The following is a 16,449-nucleotide window of genomic DNA, read 5'->3' as shown; positions in this document are numbered from 1 at the left end:
AGCGGCACAGTAGAACGGACCGGCACCGCGCCGGCGCTGACGCTGGATGTCTTGATGCGCGGACATGTGGCCGGTGGCGGCGGGCCGGACTAGCCGCCGCGGCGATCCGATCTGCAGATGACGGCGAGACCGGGGTGCGACGTGGCGGAACGCCACGATTCGGGCTACGGGCGGGGCTGACATGAGCCGCACGACGTGCGGCGCCCTGCTGAACGCCACCGCGCCGCACGACGTGCGGCGCTCATCTGAAACGCCAGTGCTTTTGTGCCTTGAACTATGTACAGCCGTGCTACTTGAACTTGACACTCCGCGACAGGTTCTTCTTGATACCTGTCTTCTCGCCGCCGTAGGCGGTCTGCGGCGCCTTGTACACTGCCTTCATGCTCGCCAGCTTCTTCTTGGCCTTCTCGTATTTCTTGCGCTTCTTGACGCGAGAATTGCGGTTGTCCTTGTTGCGCTTGGGGGTCAGACCCTTGTTTTTGAGGATCTGGTAGTTGATGGCGCGCTTGCCGTCCACGCCGACAGTCTCGTCCTTGGCGATCTTGCCAGAGCGCATGTACGCGTTGATTTCGCGGGTCATCTGGGCCTTGTCGGCGACCTTCTTGTCCTTGGAAGCCTTGACCTCGTTGTAGTAGTCGAGATCGGCGTCAGCGACGGGCACGGCCTTGACGCCGGGCATGTCGTCGTAGTCGTCGTCGTCGCCGCCAAGGAAGTCGGCGTCGCCAGCCCTTGCTGCGGTCTTGCCGCGGAGCTCGGCGAGCGCGGTCATGCGGGCTTGGCGCTCCTTCTCGCGCTCGCGGTACGGCAGGTCCTCGTCGCCGGCGAAACGCTCGAGAGTCTTGCGCCCGCGCGTCTTCTGGTCGATCTTGGACGTGTAGAATCGCAGACTGCGGCGCTTGGCAGCCTTGTCGGCGAGGTCGACGTCGTCGAGCGCGGTGGCGTCGGCAAAATCGTCGTCGAGTGCGGCGCGCGCACGCGTAGCGAGCTTCTTGCGCTTCGACAGCTGTGCCACGGACAGATCAAGGTCGAGGTCGAGCTCGTCGTCGACGTTGAGGCTCTTGGCGTCACGCTTGCGCTTGAGCGGCTTGGGCGCGGCGAGCGCGGCGCCGAACGACTCGCCCTCGTCGTCCTCCGCCTCGTCGTCCTCCGCCTCGTCCTCCTCGTCCTCGTCCGAGTACGTCAGCTCCGGCGATGTCTCCACCTCGCTCTCGTCGTCGCTCTCCTCCGCCGTCGCAATCTTCTTGTAGTATTCGCGCAGGATCAGCAGCTTCTCCATGATCTTGTGATCCTTCAGCGACGTCGTGTCCGCCTGGCTCGACGTGAACAGCGTCAGGTACACGCAGATGCACGAAATGTACGCCGACAGAGCGACGAAAGCCACCTTTTTGCGCTTGCTCGTCTCGAGCTCGCCGCTCGCCTTGAGCGCCTCGTACTCGTCCACCAAGCCATCGTACTCCTTGGCGATGAGCATGAACTCGGGGTTGCGCACTTGCAGCAGCTTCAGCTTCTCCTCCGCCGACAGGCTGTCCACGTTGATCTCCGGCAGCTTTTCTTTGACGACCTTTTTCAGGTCCGTCGACTCGTCCACGAGGCCGCCCTTCGTCGTGTCTTCGGCAAAGTCGTCCAGGAAATCCTCGGCGTCCATTTCGGCCAGCGCCTTCTTCTGGATCTCGATCGCGGCCTCTTCCTCCTCGATCGCGTCCTCCTCATCCTCGGCCTCATCGGCGTTGTAATACGCCTTGGCCTTCTTGCCCCAGCCCGTCAAGTGGTCCTCCTCGACGTACTTGTTCTTGACCTGCCGCCAGTCGTCGTCGTCGTCGTCCACGTCGGCCGCCTGCAGCCCACGGCCGGCCTGGCCTTTAGTCTTGCGGGTAGGTGCCGCCGCAACCTCGTCGTCCTCGTCCTCGAGCTCGTCGAGGTCCTCGTCCTCGAGATCATCCTCGTCGTAGTCGTCCTCGTCGAGATCCTCCGACTCGCTCGACGCGCCAGCCTCGTTGACCGCGAGCACCTCGCGGTCGCTGACATCTTCCTCGTCCTCGTCATACCGGCTGGGCTTGCCGGACTCGAGCATGATCTTCTCGCGGCCCTCATGGACTGCTTGTCAGCGCCGCTGCAAAATTTCTCCGCGGAGCAACTTACACTCGTCCACCTCGTCCAGGCCAAACTTGTCGGCCGTGTCGTTGGCAGGCGCCTTGCGCGGCGCCGACTTTCCGCGTCGTGCCATCCTGTGAGATGTGCTGTGGATGCGATCGAGCTGATTCAAAAACACCAGACAGCTGCAGAGCTCGCGACGAAAATTTCCTAAAAAATTTCCCACCGAGCCACACAGTGTGGCGCGCGTGGCTGTTGGGACTTATGGTTACCCTGGCAACCGCGTGCGTGGTTACCCGGAACATCGCGAGTCTTGCGACCGTCACGGCCGCGGACGCTCAAATCGAGCAGAAAAAGGTAGGTGCGGCGCGGAGCAGGGCCGCAGCAGTGGAGCAAGATGCGATGGGCTCGGACGCTAGCTCAGTGCTGACAGACAGATAGACGCCATGTTCTGGCAATCAAACAAGTTCAACGTCGAGAAGAAGGTAAGCAGGCGACCGGCCGGACGACCGCAGGAGTGCCCGTGCACGGCCAATCGGGCCAGCAGGCATTGTGCTAACGTCCCAGCTCGTTCTTGTGTCGGGTGCGTCTCAGGGCCTGGGCTATGCCCTCGCGAAAGAAATTTTTGCGGCCGGCGCGGACGTCGTCATCGTGGCCCGTCGCGAGAGCAAACTCAAGGAGGCTGTCGCCGAGATCGAGGTACGCATCCGCCCGTCCTAGGCTGATCCAGACCGTCCGCGTGAATGCGGACCAGAAGCTGTCGTACGCGACGGCGGACCTGGCGGTGGCGGCCAGTGCCCAGCGCGTCATCGACGACCTCGGACGCGCGCCCGATGTGCTGCTGTGCTGTGCAGGTGTGTCTTCCCTTGGCCGCGCTGACCCGCAGGAAGCTCGATCCCTAAGCTCTTCCTCGACGTGACTACGGAGGAGCTTGACGCCGGCATCGACATCAACTACAAGACGGCTCTGTACCTCGCCCACGTAAGTTCCTGGTCGCCATTGCTGACCCCAGGCCGGTATGAAGGCTATGGCCGCCGCAAAGAAGCCCGAGCACGACCGGCACATCATCTTCTTCTCGTCGGTCGTGCACTTCTACTCGCTCATCGGCTACAGCCAGTACAGCCCGCTCAAGTCGGCGCTACGGTCGCTGGCCGACTGTCTGCGGCAGGAGTGCATCCCGTACGACATCAAGGTCGTCGTCGTCTTCCCCGGCAACTTCCAGTCCGAGGGCTACGAGATCGAGGAGACGACCAAGCCCGAGATCACCAAGAAGATCGAGGGCAGCTCGGTGGCCATTCCGTCGGACGAGTGCGCGCGCATCATCCTCAAGGGCCTGCGCGCCGGCAATCAGATGATCACGACCGACTTCATCGGCATGGTCCTGTACTCGGCCATGCTGAGCGGGTCGCCGCGGAGCAGCTATCTTGTCCAAACGTTCTTCGGCATCCTGATCGCGATCGTGGGCCCGCTATGGTCGCTGATCGTCAACCGCGACATCAAGACGTTTTACGACAAGAAGGCGGCCGCACCCATCGAGGCCGAGCCCGCGGCCGAGGCCGACACCGACGGTGTCGAGCCGGTCAAGACCGCGGAATGATGTACATTAGACTGCAGTTTCAATTTTAGTTCTCGCTTGTGCTCCCCACTAAAGGCCCTCCGCAAAGGCACGTTGCAGCCACGCCACAATGCCAGGTCCGTGTCCGTATATAGACCGCCATCGGCCGTCTGACCGCCAACGATGCTGACCGAGCTAGGACTGTCGCTTTGGCTGTCGCCGCCGCCCGAGTCGAGCCTGTACCGGGCGCTGCAGGACCTGATCACGGACCTGGCTGGCTCTGTGCCGGCCAAGGACGCACCCGTGTTCTACCCGCACATCACGATCACGAGCAACATTCCGATCGAGTGCGATGCGGACGAGGTCGTGGCGTTCGCGGCCTCGCACTGGGCCGCGGACGCGCTGGCAACCGTGACCATCATGGACTTTGGGCCGGCCTTCTTCAAGAAGCTGTTTCTGCGGATCCGCAAGACGCCGGCGCTGACGCAGCTGGCGCGCGAATGCCGCGAGAAGTACGTCTACGGACTAGCGACGGCGGAAGAGGGCGACCCGGCCGATCAGGCGGCGGTCTGGGCGCAGGACGAGTTCGATCCGCACCTGAGCCTGCTGTACACCAACTCGTGGCCGTTTTCGGACGAGCAGAAGGCCGAGTTTGGCGCCAAGGTCCAGACGGTGCTGGAGACGCACTCGACCGAGTGGACGGGCGGCCTGCTGACGCTGGTGCCGACGTACCGGTCTGTGGACGAGTGGAAGCCGCTGGCGTCGCAGCTTGTAGGTAGCGAATGAGAGCGTACGGCCGCGCGGGCCGCGAGCCGCACGCGCCGCACCGGCTGCGGCGCACACCAAGCGCGGCGGCGGACAGCGTAACAAACAGCGCGCGCCGCACGCGGTGCGGCTCAATTACCCGGCCACAGGCGCTGGCCAATCCCGCGCCCCCAATTTGTCCCTCCGAAAAAGTTGCTCCCCATCAACGTACCGACCACAAGGACATCGTACGAAAGAAAGTAAGTGCTGCGCGACGACACGGGCGCATGGTGCCGTGCGGATGGGCCGCTCGCCGCCGCGGCCACTGCTCCCTGTTTGGCGGGCAGCGCGCCGCGACCGGACCGGCTGTGCCCCGCCTTCGCATCATGCCTGCTAACCTCCAGATGGCCGAAGAAACCAAGACGCTCGCTTCGCCGGACCTGTCGTACTGGTACAAGCGCCAGGAGTCGGTGATCCGCAACTACTCGTCGAACGCCGCGAGCCGGTATGGCCAGCCGTCGGCGCTGGCCGTGCTGGTGCCGCTGGGCTTCCTCGGCATCGTGTCGCGTCTGATGCACCGTGGATTCTAAGTGTCCTGGCATTTGTATCTATCAACAATCATTCATTCTAAGGAAACAGCGTCGCCAGCAGAGCCCTGACGAACGCGGCCGGGGCCGGGCCGGGCGCGGCCACGTTGACGCGGTTGCCCGCCTCAGCGTCCAGCCAGCGGCCGTAGTCCTGCGCGCTCTCGGCCGGGGACGTGTAGACACGCTTGGTGGCGCCCGGGCGGTGCTCGACGATGCACGCGCCGGTCGTCCACTGGCCGGTGGTCTCGATGCGCACGTCGGACGCGCGCGCGAACTGGAACTCGGAGGGCAGGATGGGCGCGCCTGACGGGTAGTGCGTCAGCACGCTCGGGCTGGCATCCGGCTGGCCAAGCACCGTGTACCACACTGTCAGCGGGTCGTGCAGCCGGATGAGCAGGTCGGCGTTGGGGTCGTCGGCGCCCTTGACGCCGATGAGCACGCGCATCTTGTCGAAGGTGACCTCCATCCAGTACGACATCCAGCGGGCCAGCGGCGAGCCGGCCGCCGCTAGCGGCGCGGCCGCCGCCATAAACTCTGTCCGCTTGAGCGAGTACTGGAACGTGATGTCGAGCGGGAACAAGTTGAGCTCGATCGGCGCCGGCACAGCGGCCAGCGCCGCCCGAGTCTCGTCCGAGAGCGTGCGGGCGATGGCCGGCGGCATGGTCGAGAGCGGGCTCGGCGACGTCATCGCGTAGACGACAGCCGAGGCTTCGGGGTCGGCGAACACGTTGAACTCGGCGAGCGGGCTCATGTTGCCGGCGACCGCGATCGCGCCGCCCATGGCATTGACAGCCGCTGCCCGCGAGAACACGGCCGGGTTGCGCAGCGCGGCGTGTGCCAGGTTGGTCATCGGTGCCAGTGCCACAATGGTGACCGTACCCGCCGGCTCCGCCGCGAGAATCTCGAGCACGAGGTCCGCCGGCTCACGGTCCGAGGGCACGTAGCCAACCACGGCCGCCGTCGCCGCTCTCTTGGCCTCGACCTCGGCCGGCGTCAGCTGCGCGTCGGGCACAAACGGCAGCCGGTAGTCGGCCGGAGTCGACAGCTCCGGCAGCGCCGCGTGCACGCCGCCGAGGCCGTCCACGCCATGGTAGTAGTCGGCCGTGTGGCGGACCTCGGACATGGGCTCGTCCGAACCGCAGGCCACGGTCGGCCACGCCGCACGGTCGGCCGGGTCGAACTGCAGCGCCGGCAGGCCGCGCTCCTTGCGGAACTCGGACTCGCGGCCAAGCACGCTCAGAGTGGCAATGACGTTGCGCAACGAGGCCGCTGTGTCGACGTTGCCGAAGCACAGCGACACGAGCGCGATCTCAATGTCGGGAGCATTGAACGCCAGCAGCAACCCGATCACGTCGTCGACCTAGCGTCAGTCCGCCCGCCGCCTCACTTACGCCTGGGTCGCAGTCGATGATTATCTTGCGCTTGGGGGCCATATTGGTGTGGACCTTTACGGGCTGTACGTGCGCAGATGTGCTCGGCGGGAGCGGCTAGTGCGGCGGGGCGTACGATAGCGCTAACTGAGTCTGAGCGGCGACAGCTGCCGCGATGGCAGCCGGCGCACGGTGCAGCAGGCCATGATCGGTGCGATCGCGATCGATCGGCGGTGTGGCCGCGGCGAGCGTACGCACTATGAGACAGTCCGCGGAAGGTTCCGAGACTGTGCGGGCCACACAACGGCCGCCACAGCGCCACTCTGCACGTACGACGCACCAGTGGCGGCGCAGCGCAGGGGCCCGGAAGGCCAGAGGCCGCGGCGGAGCCGTTTGGTGGACGCCGGGGCGCGGCCCGCGAGCGGCCCGAGGTGGCACGAGGGGGATCCGACAGACCGGACCGGCTACGGGTCGGCTATGGCCAGAACGAGCTGCACATGGTCGCGCGAGAGGAAGATAGGATATGGCAGCGTCGCATGCGGCGTCAGGAGCTCGCCAGGAGTTCGCTAGCGCGCGAACAAGACCAGGCAGATGGGTCGCGGAATATAACCCTGACTCCTGAGGCTCCTTTCTAGTGACAGGTGGTACGGCGGACGCGGCAGGATGCATGATCCGAGCGGACCGCGCCGCGGGCGGGTCGGCGCGGTGGGTCGGCGGGTCGGTGGGTCGTGCGGGTCGGCGGGTCGACGGGTCGGTGCGGCGGGCTCGCGCGGGTCGAGCCGTGCACGCGCGGCCGGGCACCAGCCACTCCAGAGCCCGTCGGCCGCCAGCGCAACCCCGGCCGCGCATCGCAGTCCGTCTCGGCAGACCCCGCACTACTGGCGGATAGTCTGCTCGAACGCCGGTGCCACCGCGTATCTCGCGAGAACTCGGCTGGGCTCTGCGCCGGCTAGGCATGGGCCATGTGCACGGCCAGGCACACCAACAACGCCAGCTCATCGGCCGGCAACGAGCGTAAAAGCGGCTAGACACGCGAGAGCCCATGCCGGCGGTCACGCCGCGCGGTCGGCGCGCGCGAGGCCGCGGCGAGCGGTGACGTCATGTGACATGCGGGGAAGCGCATCGCGCGTCGCGCTTGCTCGCCTTGCGCTGTCAGCAGGCCGAGACGCGCTCGGCTGCAGCCGGCACGCGCCGGTGATTATGGCCGTGCAAACGGGCGTGGGCCGCTAGCCAGGGCCGAGCCGCTAGCCCGAGGCCGTTGGCGCGTGCCCGGTTCGCGTTCGGCGCCTGACCGACGCACCTCGGCCGAGGGCTGGCCGAGAAGCGAGGAGGCCGACTAGCGGTCTACACCTATGGTGCGACGACGGCGCCGGCGCCGGCAGCGACGGCGTGGACGCGAGAAGCGTCGGCGGGCACGCGTGGCGGAGGCAGCACGCGCGACCCGACCCGTGCATGCCGAGGGTCGCGGGCTGCGGGTCGACCCGCCCCGCACCGCACCGACCCGCCAGCCGCACAGCCGCGCAGCCATCGCCGCCGCCAGCCGCAAGCGCCGTGAACAACAGATGTCAGACCCGAAACCGGACGCGTCGCGCACTGAGACTGGACGGTGCGAACGCCTGCGGCGGTGCCGGGTCGTGCCCGGTCTAGCTGCCGTACGAATCCGCGCCCGCCACGGCCGCACAGGCATCCGCCTTACGCTAGCCCGTCGTGGCGCGACGGGTCGAACGGAGACCCTGCAGGCCTAGGTGACACGAGTGTTGCCGGCACAGGGCCGGCCCAGCCGGTGCGTGTCTCACCCGGCCTCCACACAGAGCCCCACGAATGGTTCCGCGGTCGCGGACCAGAGTCCGGCCGCGCCGATCATATCACAATCACACTTGCGCGTCAGCGCCAGCGGCTCCGCCCCAGCGGCCTCGCCCGTGTAACGGCACCCACGCGGTCGCGGCGGGCGTGCTGCACCAGGCGCCGCTGTCGCGAGGCGTTGGTCCTGCAATTTCCGCCGTCTCGCGACCGCTGCGCGCCCGGCCGGCCGCGCTTGCATACGCAATTTCGGGTTAGCCGGCTGCCACTCCCCGCGCCGATGTGCCCGGGTCGTATCGGCACGGCTGGCCATTATGAGACAGCGCAGCTAGCGTAAACCTTGATCGAAACCTTGGCGCACCGCTCCGGCTACTCTTGCGCGCATGCCTGCCGCCCGCGGCCGCCGCCACTGCGTGTCCGCAGCGCGGCACCAGGGCGGCCGGAATCCGCCGCGGCCGTGGCGTCCAGGCGGCCCACTACGATCGGCGTCGGCGTGTGCCGGCCTGCGCCAGCTTCTATGCAGCGTATGCGCCTGCCTGCATCGGCCTGCACATACCTGCGCCTGGCCACCAACGCGCTAGCATCCCGCCGCGCTCACACAGCCAGCGCCTACTGCAGCCCTAATGCACGTCCACAGCGCTGGCAGAGTTCGTTCTTGCGCGCGGGTACCAGTGAATTAGAGTTTGTCTGCTTTTCTTGTCTGTCCTACCACGCCTGTTCTGCGTCATGGGCGTATCTGTTTAGGTCATGGCTGCCTGTTGAGGTAAGTCCCATTGCTGTTTTTAAATTAAACTTTCACAGACACTCCGCCTGGGATTGCACACTGCTGGGTCTTGCGAGCGCCGGCCGGCGATGGCCGCGTCGTGGGCGCGGGTGTGTGGCCACCTGCGGCGTCGCCGTGCGTACCATGGGGTCGCGTAGTTAAATGAGGTGCACCCTGGGCGGCCGTGGGCGCCGGGCCGGGTGCTGCAAATAGCAGCAGGGGAACAGCTGCGCGCCCGCCATCGGCAGTCTATTCGGCACGTCGTAGCGGCACTGCGCCTTAGGGCCGGGCGACACCGGGGGCCTAGGGTGGGCGCACGCCGGCACGCCGGGGGCCACGCTGTGCATGTGGTGCGGCGTCCGGCGTGGATGAACATCGCTTCTCTATTTATATCTTGGCCCGATCCGCTCGTTGTCCTGAGCGTCCCCGCCCACTCTGCGCTGCCGTATATAGCCTTGAGCTGCCCAGCCGCGGCCGTCCCCACGCACCCGTCCGATCAGCTGTCTGTCTCTCGGACGACGAGAATGGTCTCCCGCCCCGGATCGCCGCCGTCACCGCGCACCATATACTCACCGCCTGCGTCGCCTCTGCGGCCTTCGTCAAACTACTCGCGCTCGCCGTCCAATTACACTCGCTCGCCGTCGCCCGCGCGCTCGCTGGGCTCTGACGACTACGCCGGCACAGGCATGGGCGAGAAGGCCTCGGCGTCGGGCTCGCTCCCGATGTTTTCCAAGTCGTTTGTCTCGGGCTACGCGCCCGTGCGGTCGCACCCGACGTCGCGCAACGCCTCGACGTCGTCGGCGTACAGCCACCAGAACGGCAAGGTCTTTGGCTACCTGCCGAAGCGCGCCATGCCGCGGTCGAACGTGCCGCTGCTGGTCGCGACCCTGATCGCGCTCTGGTTCTTTTTCTCGTTTGCCAACATCCCGGACCCGGACCCGGACCACTTCAGAGGGGCTGCCCCGCCGGAGGTGACGGCTGTCGCGCCGGCGAGCCCAAGCGCGGCTGCCGTCGCTGCCGCGCTGACCGACAACGTCGTGACGAGCAACCCGAGCGCCGGCCGGCCGATCGACCACAACGCCATCGCGTACAAGGGCCTGGCCTACGCTATCCCGGACCCGAACTTCTCAGACCGCAAGTCGGACGTGGTCGACACGTTTGCCGAGTTCAAGAACAAGGACGTGTGCCCGCTGTCGTCCCTGGACCTGCACCGGCCGTTCGAGCCGCTGTGCGGCACCAAGAGCGACCTGCTCGAGGCCATGAGCTCCGGCGGCCGCATCGGCTTTGACGCGCCGTACATGCCCCGCGGCTGCGACATGCGCTGGTACGGCGCGGACGAGATCTGCGACATTCTCGGCCGGTTCGACAAGATCATGTTTATCGGCGACAGCATGATGCGCCACGCTGTGGGCGCGCTGCACATTCTCCTGCGCCAGGACCTGGCCTACGGCGCCGTCACCAACTGGAACTTCCGCGCCGACGAGCGCGAGAATTGCTTCTGCCAGGGCCAGTTCGACCCGGAGAAGTGCGCGCTCCAGGGCATCTTCAATTCGGCCGACGTGCTCAAGTTCGACCCGTCGTCGTTCAAGTGCAGCGCCGACGTCATCGACATTCAGAACCACGTCATCAGCACGTACCCGCCGTCGTCCGAGGACCTGCAGAAGCTTGGCGATGCCATTGCGTCCCAGACCGGCGGCCGCCAGACCGCGTTTATCTACGGTCATGGCCACCACAACGAGTTTGAGGTCTCGGCGACCGAGGGCTGGCTGGCCTCGATCCAGCGCACCATTTCCGAGCGCATCGGCAAGGGCGTGCCGTGGTCCCAGCTATTTGTGACCCCGGGGGCGTCTGGCGCCAACATTGGCGAGGCCGAGTCGCTCAAATTCGGCACCAAGGCCTTGCAGGTCTTTGAGCAACGCATGCGCGTGCTGGGCCCCGAGAAGGACGTCGACGTGCTCGGCACGTGGAACGCTACCATCCAGTCGACCCTCCGCGACGGCCGCCACTCGGACATCAAGGGCAACCTGCTCAAGGCGATGATGATCCTGAACTGGCTCGACAGCACCTCGATCGAATACAACGACCCGACGGCGAAGGCTGCTCGGCCGGCCGTCGTGGCCGTGCCCAAGCAGGCGCCGGCCCCGGCACCTGTGCCTGAGGACCCGGCGGTTGCCAAGGGCAAGGCTGCGGCCGCCGAGGCCGCGGCCGCGCTTGAGGCCGTTGCCGCCAAGAAGAACCCGGTCGCGGCGGAGATCACGGACGAGACCGAGGCCCGTGCGGCTGCGGCTGTGGCTGAGGCTGCGGCTGCTGCGGCTGCCGCCGAAAGCACCGAGCTCCCCGACGAGGACGCGGACGAGCACGTGACAATTCCTGCCGTGGCTGCGACGCCACAGTCGAAGGATCAGATCTCGGCTGGCCGAGCTGCTGTTCCTCCGGGACAGGCGGTGCCGGCACAGGCCGCGCCGGCGGCGGCGCCGAAGGCGCCGGCGACTGCCCCGAAGGCTGCGGCGCCGAAGCCAGCGGCTGCAGAGGCTGCGGTCGAGGAGCCGGTGGCTGAGGAGACCGTGGCTGAGGAGGCTGTGACGGAGCCGGTGGCGGAGACCGTGGCGAAGCCTGCGGCGGAGGCTGAGTCGGAGGCTGAGCCTGTGGCCGTGCCCCCTGCTAAGCCCGCTGCTAAGCCCGCTAAGCCCGCGGCTAAGCCCGCCAAACCCGCGGCTAAGCCCGCGGCGAGACCTGTGGCGAAGCCTGTGGCTAAGCCCGCCGTCGCAGAAGCCAAGGCGGCGGCTGAGCCGGCCGATTTGAACGCGGCCGAGCCCAAGGTGGCCTACAAAAAGCCGCCGGCAGTGGCCGCAAGCGGACCGCGCGTGCACGCGCCGGTCGTCGGCGTTGCGGCTGTCGAAAAGGAGGTCCAGGAGCACAACGAGCGCAAGGCCGCGGCCGCGGCTGCTGCCGCAGCGGCCGCTGCCGAGGCCAATGCGCTCGCTGAACCCGACGCCGCACCGGCCGAGGGAGCCAGTGGCAGTGTCATCACGGAGACGGACGTGGTCGACGAGGCCCCTGCGCGGGCCAAGTCGGCCGAGGCCGCTGCGTAGCGCATGTTATGTATTTACTTTATGATTGTCACCATAGGTCGGCGCCTTTTGTTTTATTTATGTACGATCTGTCAAGCATTGCGATGATCTGCTGGGCATAGTTTCTGCTTAATCCGAATTATGTACTCTACTAGGCGCACAGGGGGGGCGCTGGGTATTGAGAGCTGCACGGCTGCGGCTCGCCAGAGCGCGGCACGGCTCATCAGCCGCGCGGAACGCGGCTCGTCGGCTAGCGCGGAATTGCAGCCGCACAGTGTGCGGCTCTGGCCGCGTCTGCAACTAGCCGCGGATCAGCCGCGCCAAGCCGTCAAGCCGCGGCACATGCGGCTGATCCGGTACGCGAGCCGCGCACCGTGCGGCTCGATGCCAAGCTCAAAACGTCTATTACCACCGCCCTCAGGGCATGAACCATCCCACCAATGTCTAAACCAGAAGATCTACCTCGTGAACCATGCAGCCCACGTCGCCATACCGCTTTTCCGTGTCCCACGACCCCTCCACGACCACCACGAGCTGCTGCAGCTCGTCCATAGTGAGCCCAGCCGCGCGCTCGCCCACCGCGGCCTCGTCCGACTCGTCAAACATCACCGTCGTAGTGTTGCCGACCTTGAGGCTGACCTCCATGGCCAGCGTGTAGTTGTACGGCGCCGAAATCGCCACTGACTGGTGCTTGGCCAGCCACGTCACGACCGACTCGAGATCGTCGTCGGCGTCGGTACCAGCCGGTGCGTAGCCGATCGACACAGCCTTGGGTGGCTGTTTGCCAAAGTTGATCTCGACACCGCGGACGACCGTGTCGGACGGCAGGTCAGCTGCCGACGCAGGCACGACGAGCGCCGCCGGCAGGTTGCGGCTCGCCGGCTGCCATGCAGTTGCGTTGGAGCCGTCGACCGCGGCAAACGGGTACCTCGTCTGCACGTACGTCGTGTTAGACGTCGCCGGCGTGCACTTCCAGTACTGCGCGCCTTGGCGGTCGAGACCGGGGTGCGCGTAAGCTGGCGCGGGCTCGGTAGCGAACGTCAATGGCTTGTCCGCTGTGATGTAGAACATCTTTTCCCAGTCGCCGTACGATATCACGACGGGGACCTCGGTCTTGTTGCCGTGCTCGCCGCGCTTGGTGAGCGCGCCGGCGAACCGCTTCGCCAGTTCCAGGCCGCGTCTGCGCCACGACGTCGGCGCGGCTGCCGCCAGGTCCTGCAGGACCTCGTCCGCCGAGCCGCCGCGAGCCGGGTCCTGCAGCGGTCGATGCGTGACCAGCGTGACGGTGGTCTCCTCGGTGCCAATGGCAACGTCGACGACATGGCCGCGCCACTTCAGGCCCTTGACAGTCACGCCCGACATCTGCACCGGCAGCCGCGGCGATAGCTCGATATGGTCCTCGCGCGGCCGGAAGCCGACGATGCCGTGCGTGAAGGTCTGCAGGAAACCACCGTGACCGGTCAGAAACGGGAACGCCGGGTGAGTGCCGCCGTTCGTGCTCGGGTCGTCGTCTACCTGCTCAGAAAACTGGTAGTACGGCTTGCGCACGTACGGCTCGGACGCCGACTTGATGTAGGTGTATGCGTCGCACGAGTTGGTGTGAGGAGCGAACTCGAGAGCGTTTATCGCAAAGATCGCCCAGGTCATGGCAGGGCCGTCGTTTGACTGCGCCTGGGCGTAGAATTCAAGGCTCTTGACGCTCTGCGCCGTCGTCAGATTGTACTCGTAGGGGTAATTGAGCAGCACAATGTCGGCCTGCTTTATCTCTGCCGAGCCGTTCATTTTGCTGAACTCGAGTACGATGTCCGACGGCGCCACCGGCAGATACATGTTGTGCTCGATATCGATCCACTTGTCGGGCACGGCCGCGCCGACGAGCTCGGCCGCGCGGCGTGCCCAGCCCATGAGCTGGACGATGGCGCCGTTGGTAAAGCCACCGTTATCGACAAAGTTGGCGTACTCGTCGGGGTCCGTCATGTTAAGCGTCCAGTACGTGCCGTTGGTCGACGCGTTCTTGACGACGTAGGACGCAAACATGTCGGCCGCGTCGCGGATGACCGGCCACGCTTGGTCTTGCAGGAACTGCGTGTCGTTTGAAAGCAGGTACTCTTGCCAGTGCGCGAGCGCGATGTCCGCGTTCAGATGGTACTGATAATCCGCGCAGGGCCCAGTGGACGTGCAGTTGCCGAAGCGGCCGGAAGTCCACGAGTAGATCGCGCCGTCGAGCCCGTTCTCGGCCGCGTTGGCCAGTGACTGGTTGTGGATCCGCCACCGGAAGTTGTTGATGTTGGACGCGTAGTCGGGGTGCAGTGCAGCCAACGACGGGTACATCCACGTGTCGGCGTCCCAGAAGACCATGCCGGCGTACGAGTCGGACGAGAGGCCACCAACCGCGATGGACGTGTCGCCACGGCCAGTCGGCTCCGAGCCGGGCCGCAGCGCGGCCAGCAGGTGGAACAGCGATGCACGCGCGGTCAGCTGCAGCTCGCGGTCGTCGGCAACGACGATGTCGGCCGACGCCCACGACTTCCACCACGCCATCTTGTGGTCCGTGAACAGCAGCTGCCAGCCAAGTGCGGCACCAATCTTGGCCGAGTAGCTAGCCACCTTGAGCGTGTTGCTGGCGTAGGCGTCGGTCGTGGCGATACCGACGTATTTGTACACCGTGAACGTCTCGCCTGCCTTGAGATCGATCGAGAACGCCTGGCCGATGGTGGCGGCGCGCGAACTACCCTGGACCGACTGCTTGCGCGGACCGACCCGGGACGCATCCGAGAACTCGAGGTGCGAGTACTCGTAGGCGTGCACGTCTGCCAGGCCATACGGCCGCACAGCCGTCCAGATGCCGCGCTCGTCCGACTCGGGGAAGCCCTTGTCGACAAAGACAGTGCGCATGGACGTGGCACCATCGAGCACGTCGTCGACGCGCACGGTCGTGTCGGTCGGCGACGTAATGTCCAGACGGACAACGCCCAGGGTCGGAATCTCGCGGTGCGCCAGGACCGTGTATTCGAGCTTCAGAGTGTTGGCGTCTCCCGTGGCGTCGGCGTCGGCACCGTAGTGCCACACAACGCTGGTCTTGACGTAGCCGTCGCTGAGCGACATGGACTGCTGCCAGTGCTGCAGATGCGAGTGGTTGACGCTGGTTGAGTACGTCTCGCCCGACGCGGCCGTCACGTACAGCGCGGACCACGCTGGAACGGTTGAGATCACGCTCTCACCGCCTTTGGCGAGCAGCTCCGGGAAGTTGACGCCCGGAGTGCGCGGCTGCAGATCCCAGAAGCCGGCGACGTAGGCGCCTGTGTACCGCTTGTTGAAGAGCGGCCAGCCGTTCTCGTCCTCGCCGTTGGCGCCGACAGTGTCGTAGGCAAATCCGGTGCCCTCGACGGGCAACCGGTGGCCAATGTAGCCATTCGAGACGTACGGCTGGGCCTGGTAGTGGTTGGCAGTCAGGTTGGTGTTAACGAGGACCCAGTCGTCGGCGCCGGTCGTAGCTGCGCGCACGGCCGGTGAGCCGAGCAGACCGAGCCCACCGACGAGCGTAGTCAGCACTGAGAGGAGCATCGGGGGGAGGAAGCCGGGCCAAACGGTGCGGTCTGGTTCTGGAGGCGGCAGCGGAATCGCCGGCCTTGTAGTTCGCGATAGCCGGGTAAGCGCCGATCGCGCCTTGCCGCTTGTGGACCCAACCGTCAAGCTTTACGAGGGATTATGCCGCAGCAGCGCCTCCCCGGACCCCGCCCGCCCTGCAGAGCTGCTGTAGCGTCGGTAGATTTCTCGGCTGCGTCGGGAAGCGGCCGGCCTCGCCTGTGCCTCGGTTGTGTGCGCGGTCGTTCCTGTTCCTGGCCCTGCCGCCATGTGGTTTGTCCCAAGTGTTCCCCGCACCACCGATCGGCGCTGCGCTAGCTGCTGATCCCAAGGCACGGCTAGAGCAGCACCGGCGCCGCGCGGCGGCTGGCGCCGGCTCTGGGGGTGCGAATCGGTCCGGGGGGGGCTGTCGGGGGAGTGTTGGAGTGAGCCGCACAGCGTGCGGCGTCGTGGCGTGCTGCGGCTGCGCGGACTCGAGGCTGCCGGCTGCAAGGCGGCTGAAGTCATTGGGTCGTCTGTGCCATCCCCTGACGGTGTCGGGCTCGCGTGGCGGTCGCGGAGTTCTGGAGGAGGCTGCAGGAAACCACCAAGCCGCGGGACTGTAGAGCAGCAAGGCTGGCAGGCTGCCGGCAGGTAGCCAGACAGACAGCAAACCAGGCGGTCAGTCTGCCACAGGCATGCAACCAGGCAGCGGTCTGGCGCCTGCTCTGCCAAACATCTACCAAACATCTATCAAACATTGACCAAGCATCTACCAAACATTCCCCCCAACAGCGGGAGACGTAGGTGCCCGTTTCAGAAGTACGTCCGTGCGGTGCGTACCAATAGACACCCGCGGCCGGGGTCCACCGGCCAGCCAGTGGACACGCTACAGACCGGGTGC

The 16,449-nt window shown here is 66.2% G+C and overlaps 6 protein-coding genes across 6 annotated transcripts; 3 read left to right on the top strand and 3 right to left on the bottom strand.

Moving 5' to 3' along the window:
• Positions 1-246: 246 nt before the first annotated feature.
• Positions 247-2,280, bottom strand: V1510DRAFT_375594 (Sas10 C-terminal domain-containing protein). Its single transcript, XM_066931548.1, has 2 exons — positions 2,140-2,280; positions 247-2,094 (listed from the first exon to the last, which is right to left on the bottom strand). Exons 1-2 carry the CDS (start codon positions 2,222-2,224, stop codon positions 290-292), a joined length of 1,890 nt encoding a protein of 629 aa, XP_066790122.1. The 5' UTR covers positions 2,225-2,280; the 3' UTR covers positions 247-289.
• A 142-nt stretch (positions 2,281-2,422) lies between these two features.
• Positions 2,423-3,736, top strand: V1510DRAFT_413881 (uncharacterized protein). Its single transcript, XM_066933310.1, has 5 exons — positions 2,423-2,576; positions 2,659-2,790; positions 2,822-2,945; positions 2,978-3,072; positions 3,104-3,736. Exons 1-5 carry the CDS (start codon positions 2,538-2,540, stop codon positions 3,686-3,688), a joined length of 975 nt encoding a protein of 324 aa, XP_066790121.1. The 5' UTR covers positions 2,423-2,537; the 3' UTR covers positions 3,689-3,736.
• V1510DRAFT_413879 (2',3'-cyclic-nucleotide 3'-phosphodiesterase) lies at positions 3,732-4,448 on the top strand. The gene is made up of 2 exons (XM_066933309.1): positions 3,732-3,783; positions 3,846-4,448. Exons 1-2 carry the CDS (start codon positions 3,777-3,779, stop codon positions 4,430-4,432), a joined length of 594 nt encoding a protein of 197 aa, XP_066790120.1. The 5' UTR covers positions 3,732-3,776; the 3' UTR covers positions 4,433-4,448.
• A 522-nt stretch (positions 4,449-4,970) lies between these two features.
• V1510DRAFT_413876 (Inosine/uridine-preferring nucleoside hydrolase domain-containing protein) lies at positions 4,971-6,635 on the bottom strand. The gene is made up of 2 exons (XM_066933308.1): positions 6,369-6,635; positions 4,971-6,337 (listed from the first exon to the last, which is right to left on the bottom strand). Exons 1-2 carry the CDS (start codon positions 6,408-6,410, stop codon positions 5,018-5,020), a joined length of 1,362 nt encoding a protein of 453 aa, XP_066790119.1. The 5' UTR covers positions 6,411-6,635; the 3' UTR covers positions 4,971-5,017.
• A 3,126-nt stretch (positions 6,636-9,761) lies between these two features.
• On the top strand, positions 9,762-10,967 carry V1510DRAFT_362701 (uncharacterized protein; the record flags this gene model as incomplete). Its single annotated transcript, XM_066931101.1, has 1 exon — positions 9,762-10,967. A coding segment is annotated over one exon (1,206 nt), but the record flags the coding sequence as incomplete, so codon positions are not given.
• Positions 10,968-12,366: 1,399 nt separating this feature from the next.
• On the bottom strand, positions 12,367-15,947 carry V1510DRAFT_413869 (glycosyl hydrolase family 65 central catalytic domain-containing protein). Its single transcript, XM_066933307.1, has one exon. The coding sequence runs from the start codon at positions 15,543-15,545 to the stop codon at positions 12,426-12,428; it is 3,120 nt and encodes a 1,039-aa protein (XP_066790117.1). The 5' UTR covers positions 15,546-15,947; the 3' UTR covers positions 12,367-12,425.
• Between the last annotated feature and the right edge of the window lie 502 nt (positions 15,948-16,449).

Source organism: Dipodascopsis tothii, assembly GCF_038497935.1.
Source record: "Dipodascopsis tothii strain CBS 759.85 unplaced genomic scaffold V1510scaffold_8, whole genome shotgun sequence".
In the NCBI taxonomy this organism is placed as follows: Eukaryota; Fungi; Ascomycota; class Lipomycetes; order Lipomycetales; family Lipomycetaceae; genus Neoaidaea; species Neoaidaea tothii.
This window is presented reverse-complemented; position numbering and strand designations above follow the sequence as displayed.

Coding starts and splice junctions, on each gene's coding strand:
- V1510DRAFT_413869 (XM_066933307.1), bottom strand. CDS start 15,545: ATGCTCCTCTCAGTGCTGACTACGCTCGTCGGTGGGCTCGGTCTGCTC.
- V1510DRAFT_375594 (XM_066931548.1), bottom strand. CDS start 2,224: ATGGCACGACGCGGAAAGTCGGCGCCGCGCAAGGCGCCTGCCAACGAC. Junction 2,095..2,139: donor CCTGGACGAGGTGGACGAGT/GTAAGTTGCTCC, acceptor GCTGACAAGCAG/TCCATGAGGGCCGCGAGAAG.
- V1510DRAFT_413881 (XM_066933310.1), top strand. CDS start 2,538: ATGTTCTGGCAATCAAACAAGTTCAACGTCGAGAAGAAG. Junction 2,577..2,658: donor AGTTCAACGTCGAGAAGAAG/GTAAGCAGGCGA, acceptor CTAACGTCCCAG/CTCGTTCTTGTGTCGGGTGC. Junction 3,073..3,103: donor CGGCTCTGTACCTCGCCCAC/GTAAGTTCCTGG, acceptor TGCTGACCCCAG/GCCGGTATGAAGGCTATGGC.
- V1510DRAFT_413876 (XM_066933308.1), bottom strand. CDS start 6,410: ATGGCCCCCAAGCGCAAGATAATCATCGACTGCGACCCAGGC. Junction 6,338..6,368: donor TCATCGACTGCGACCCAGGC/GTAAGTGAGGCG, acceptor GACTGACGCTAG/GTCGACGACGTGATCGGGTT.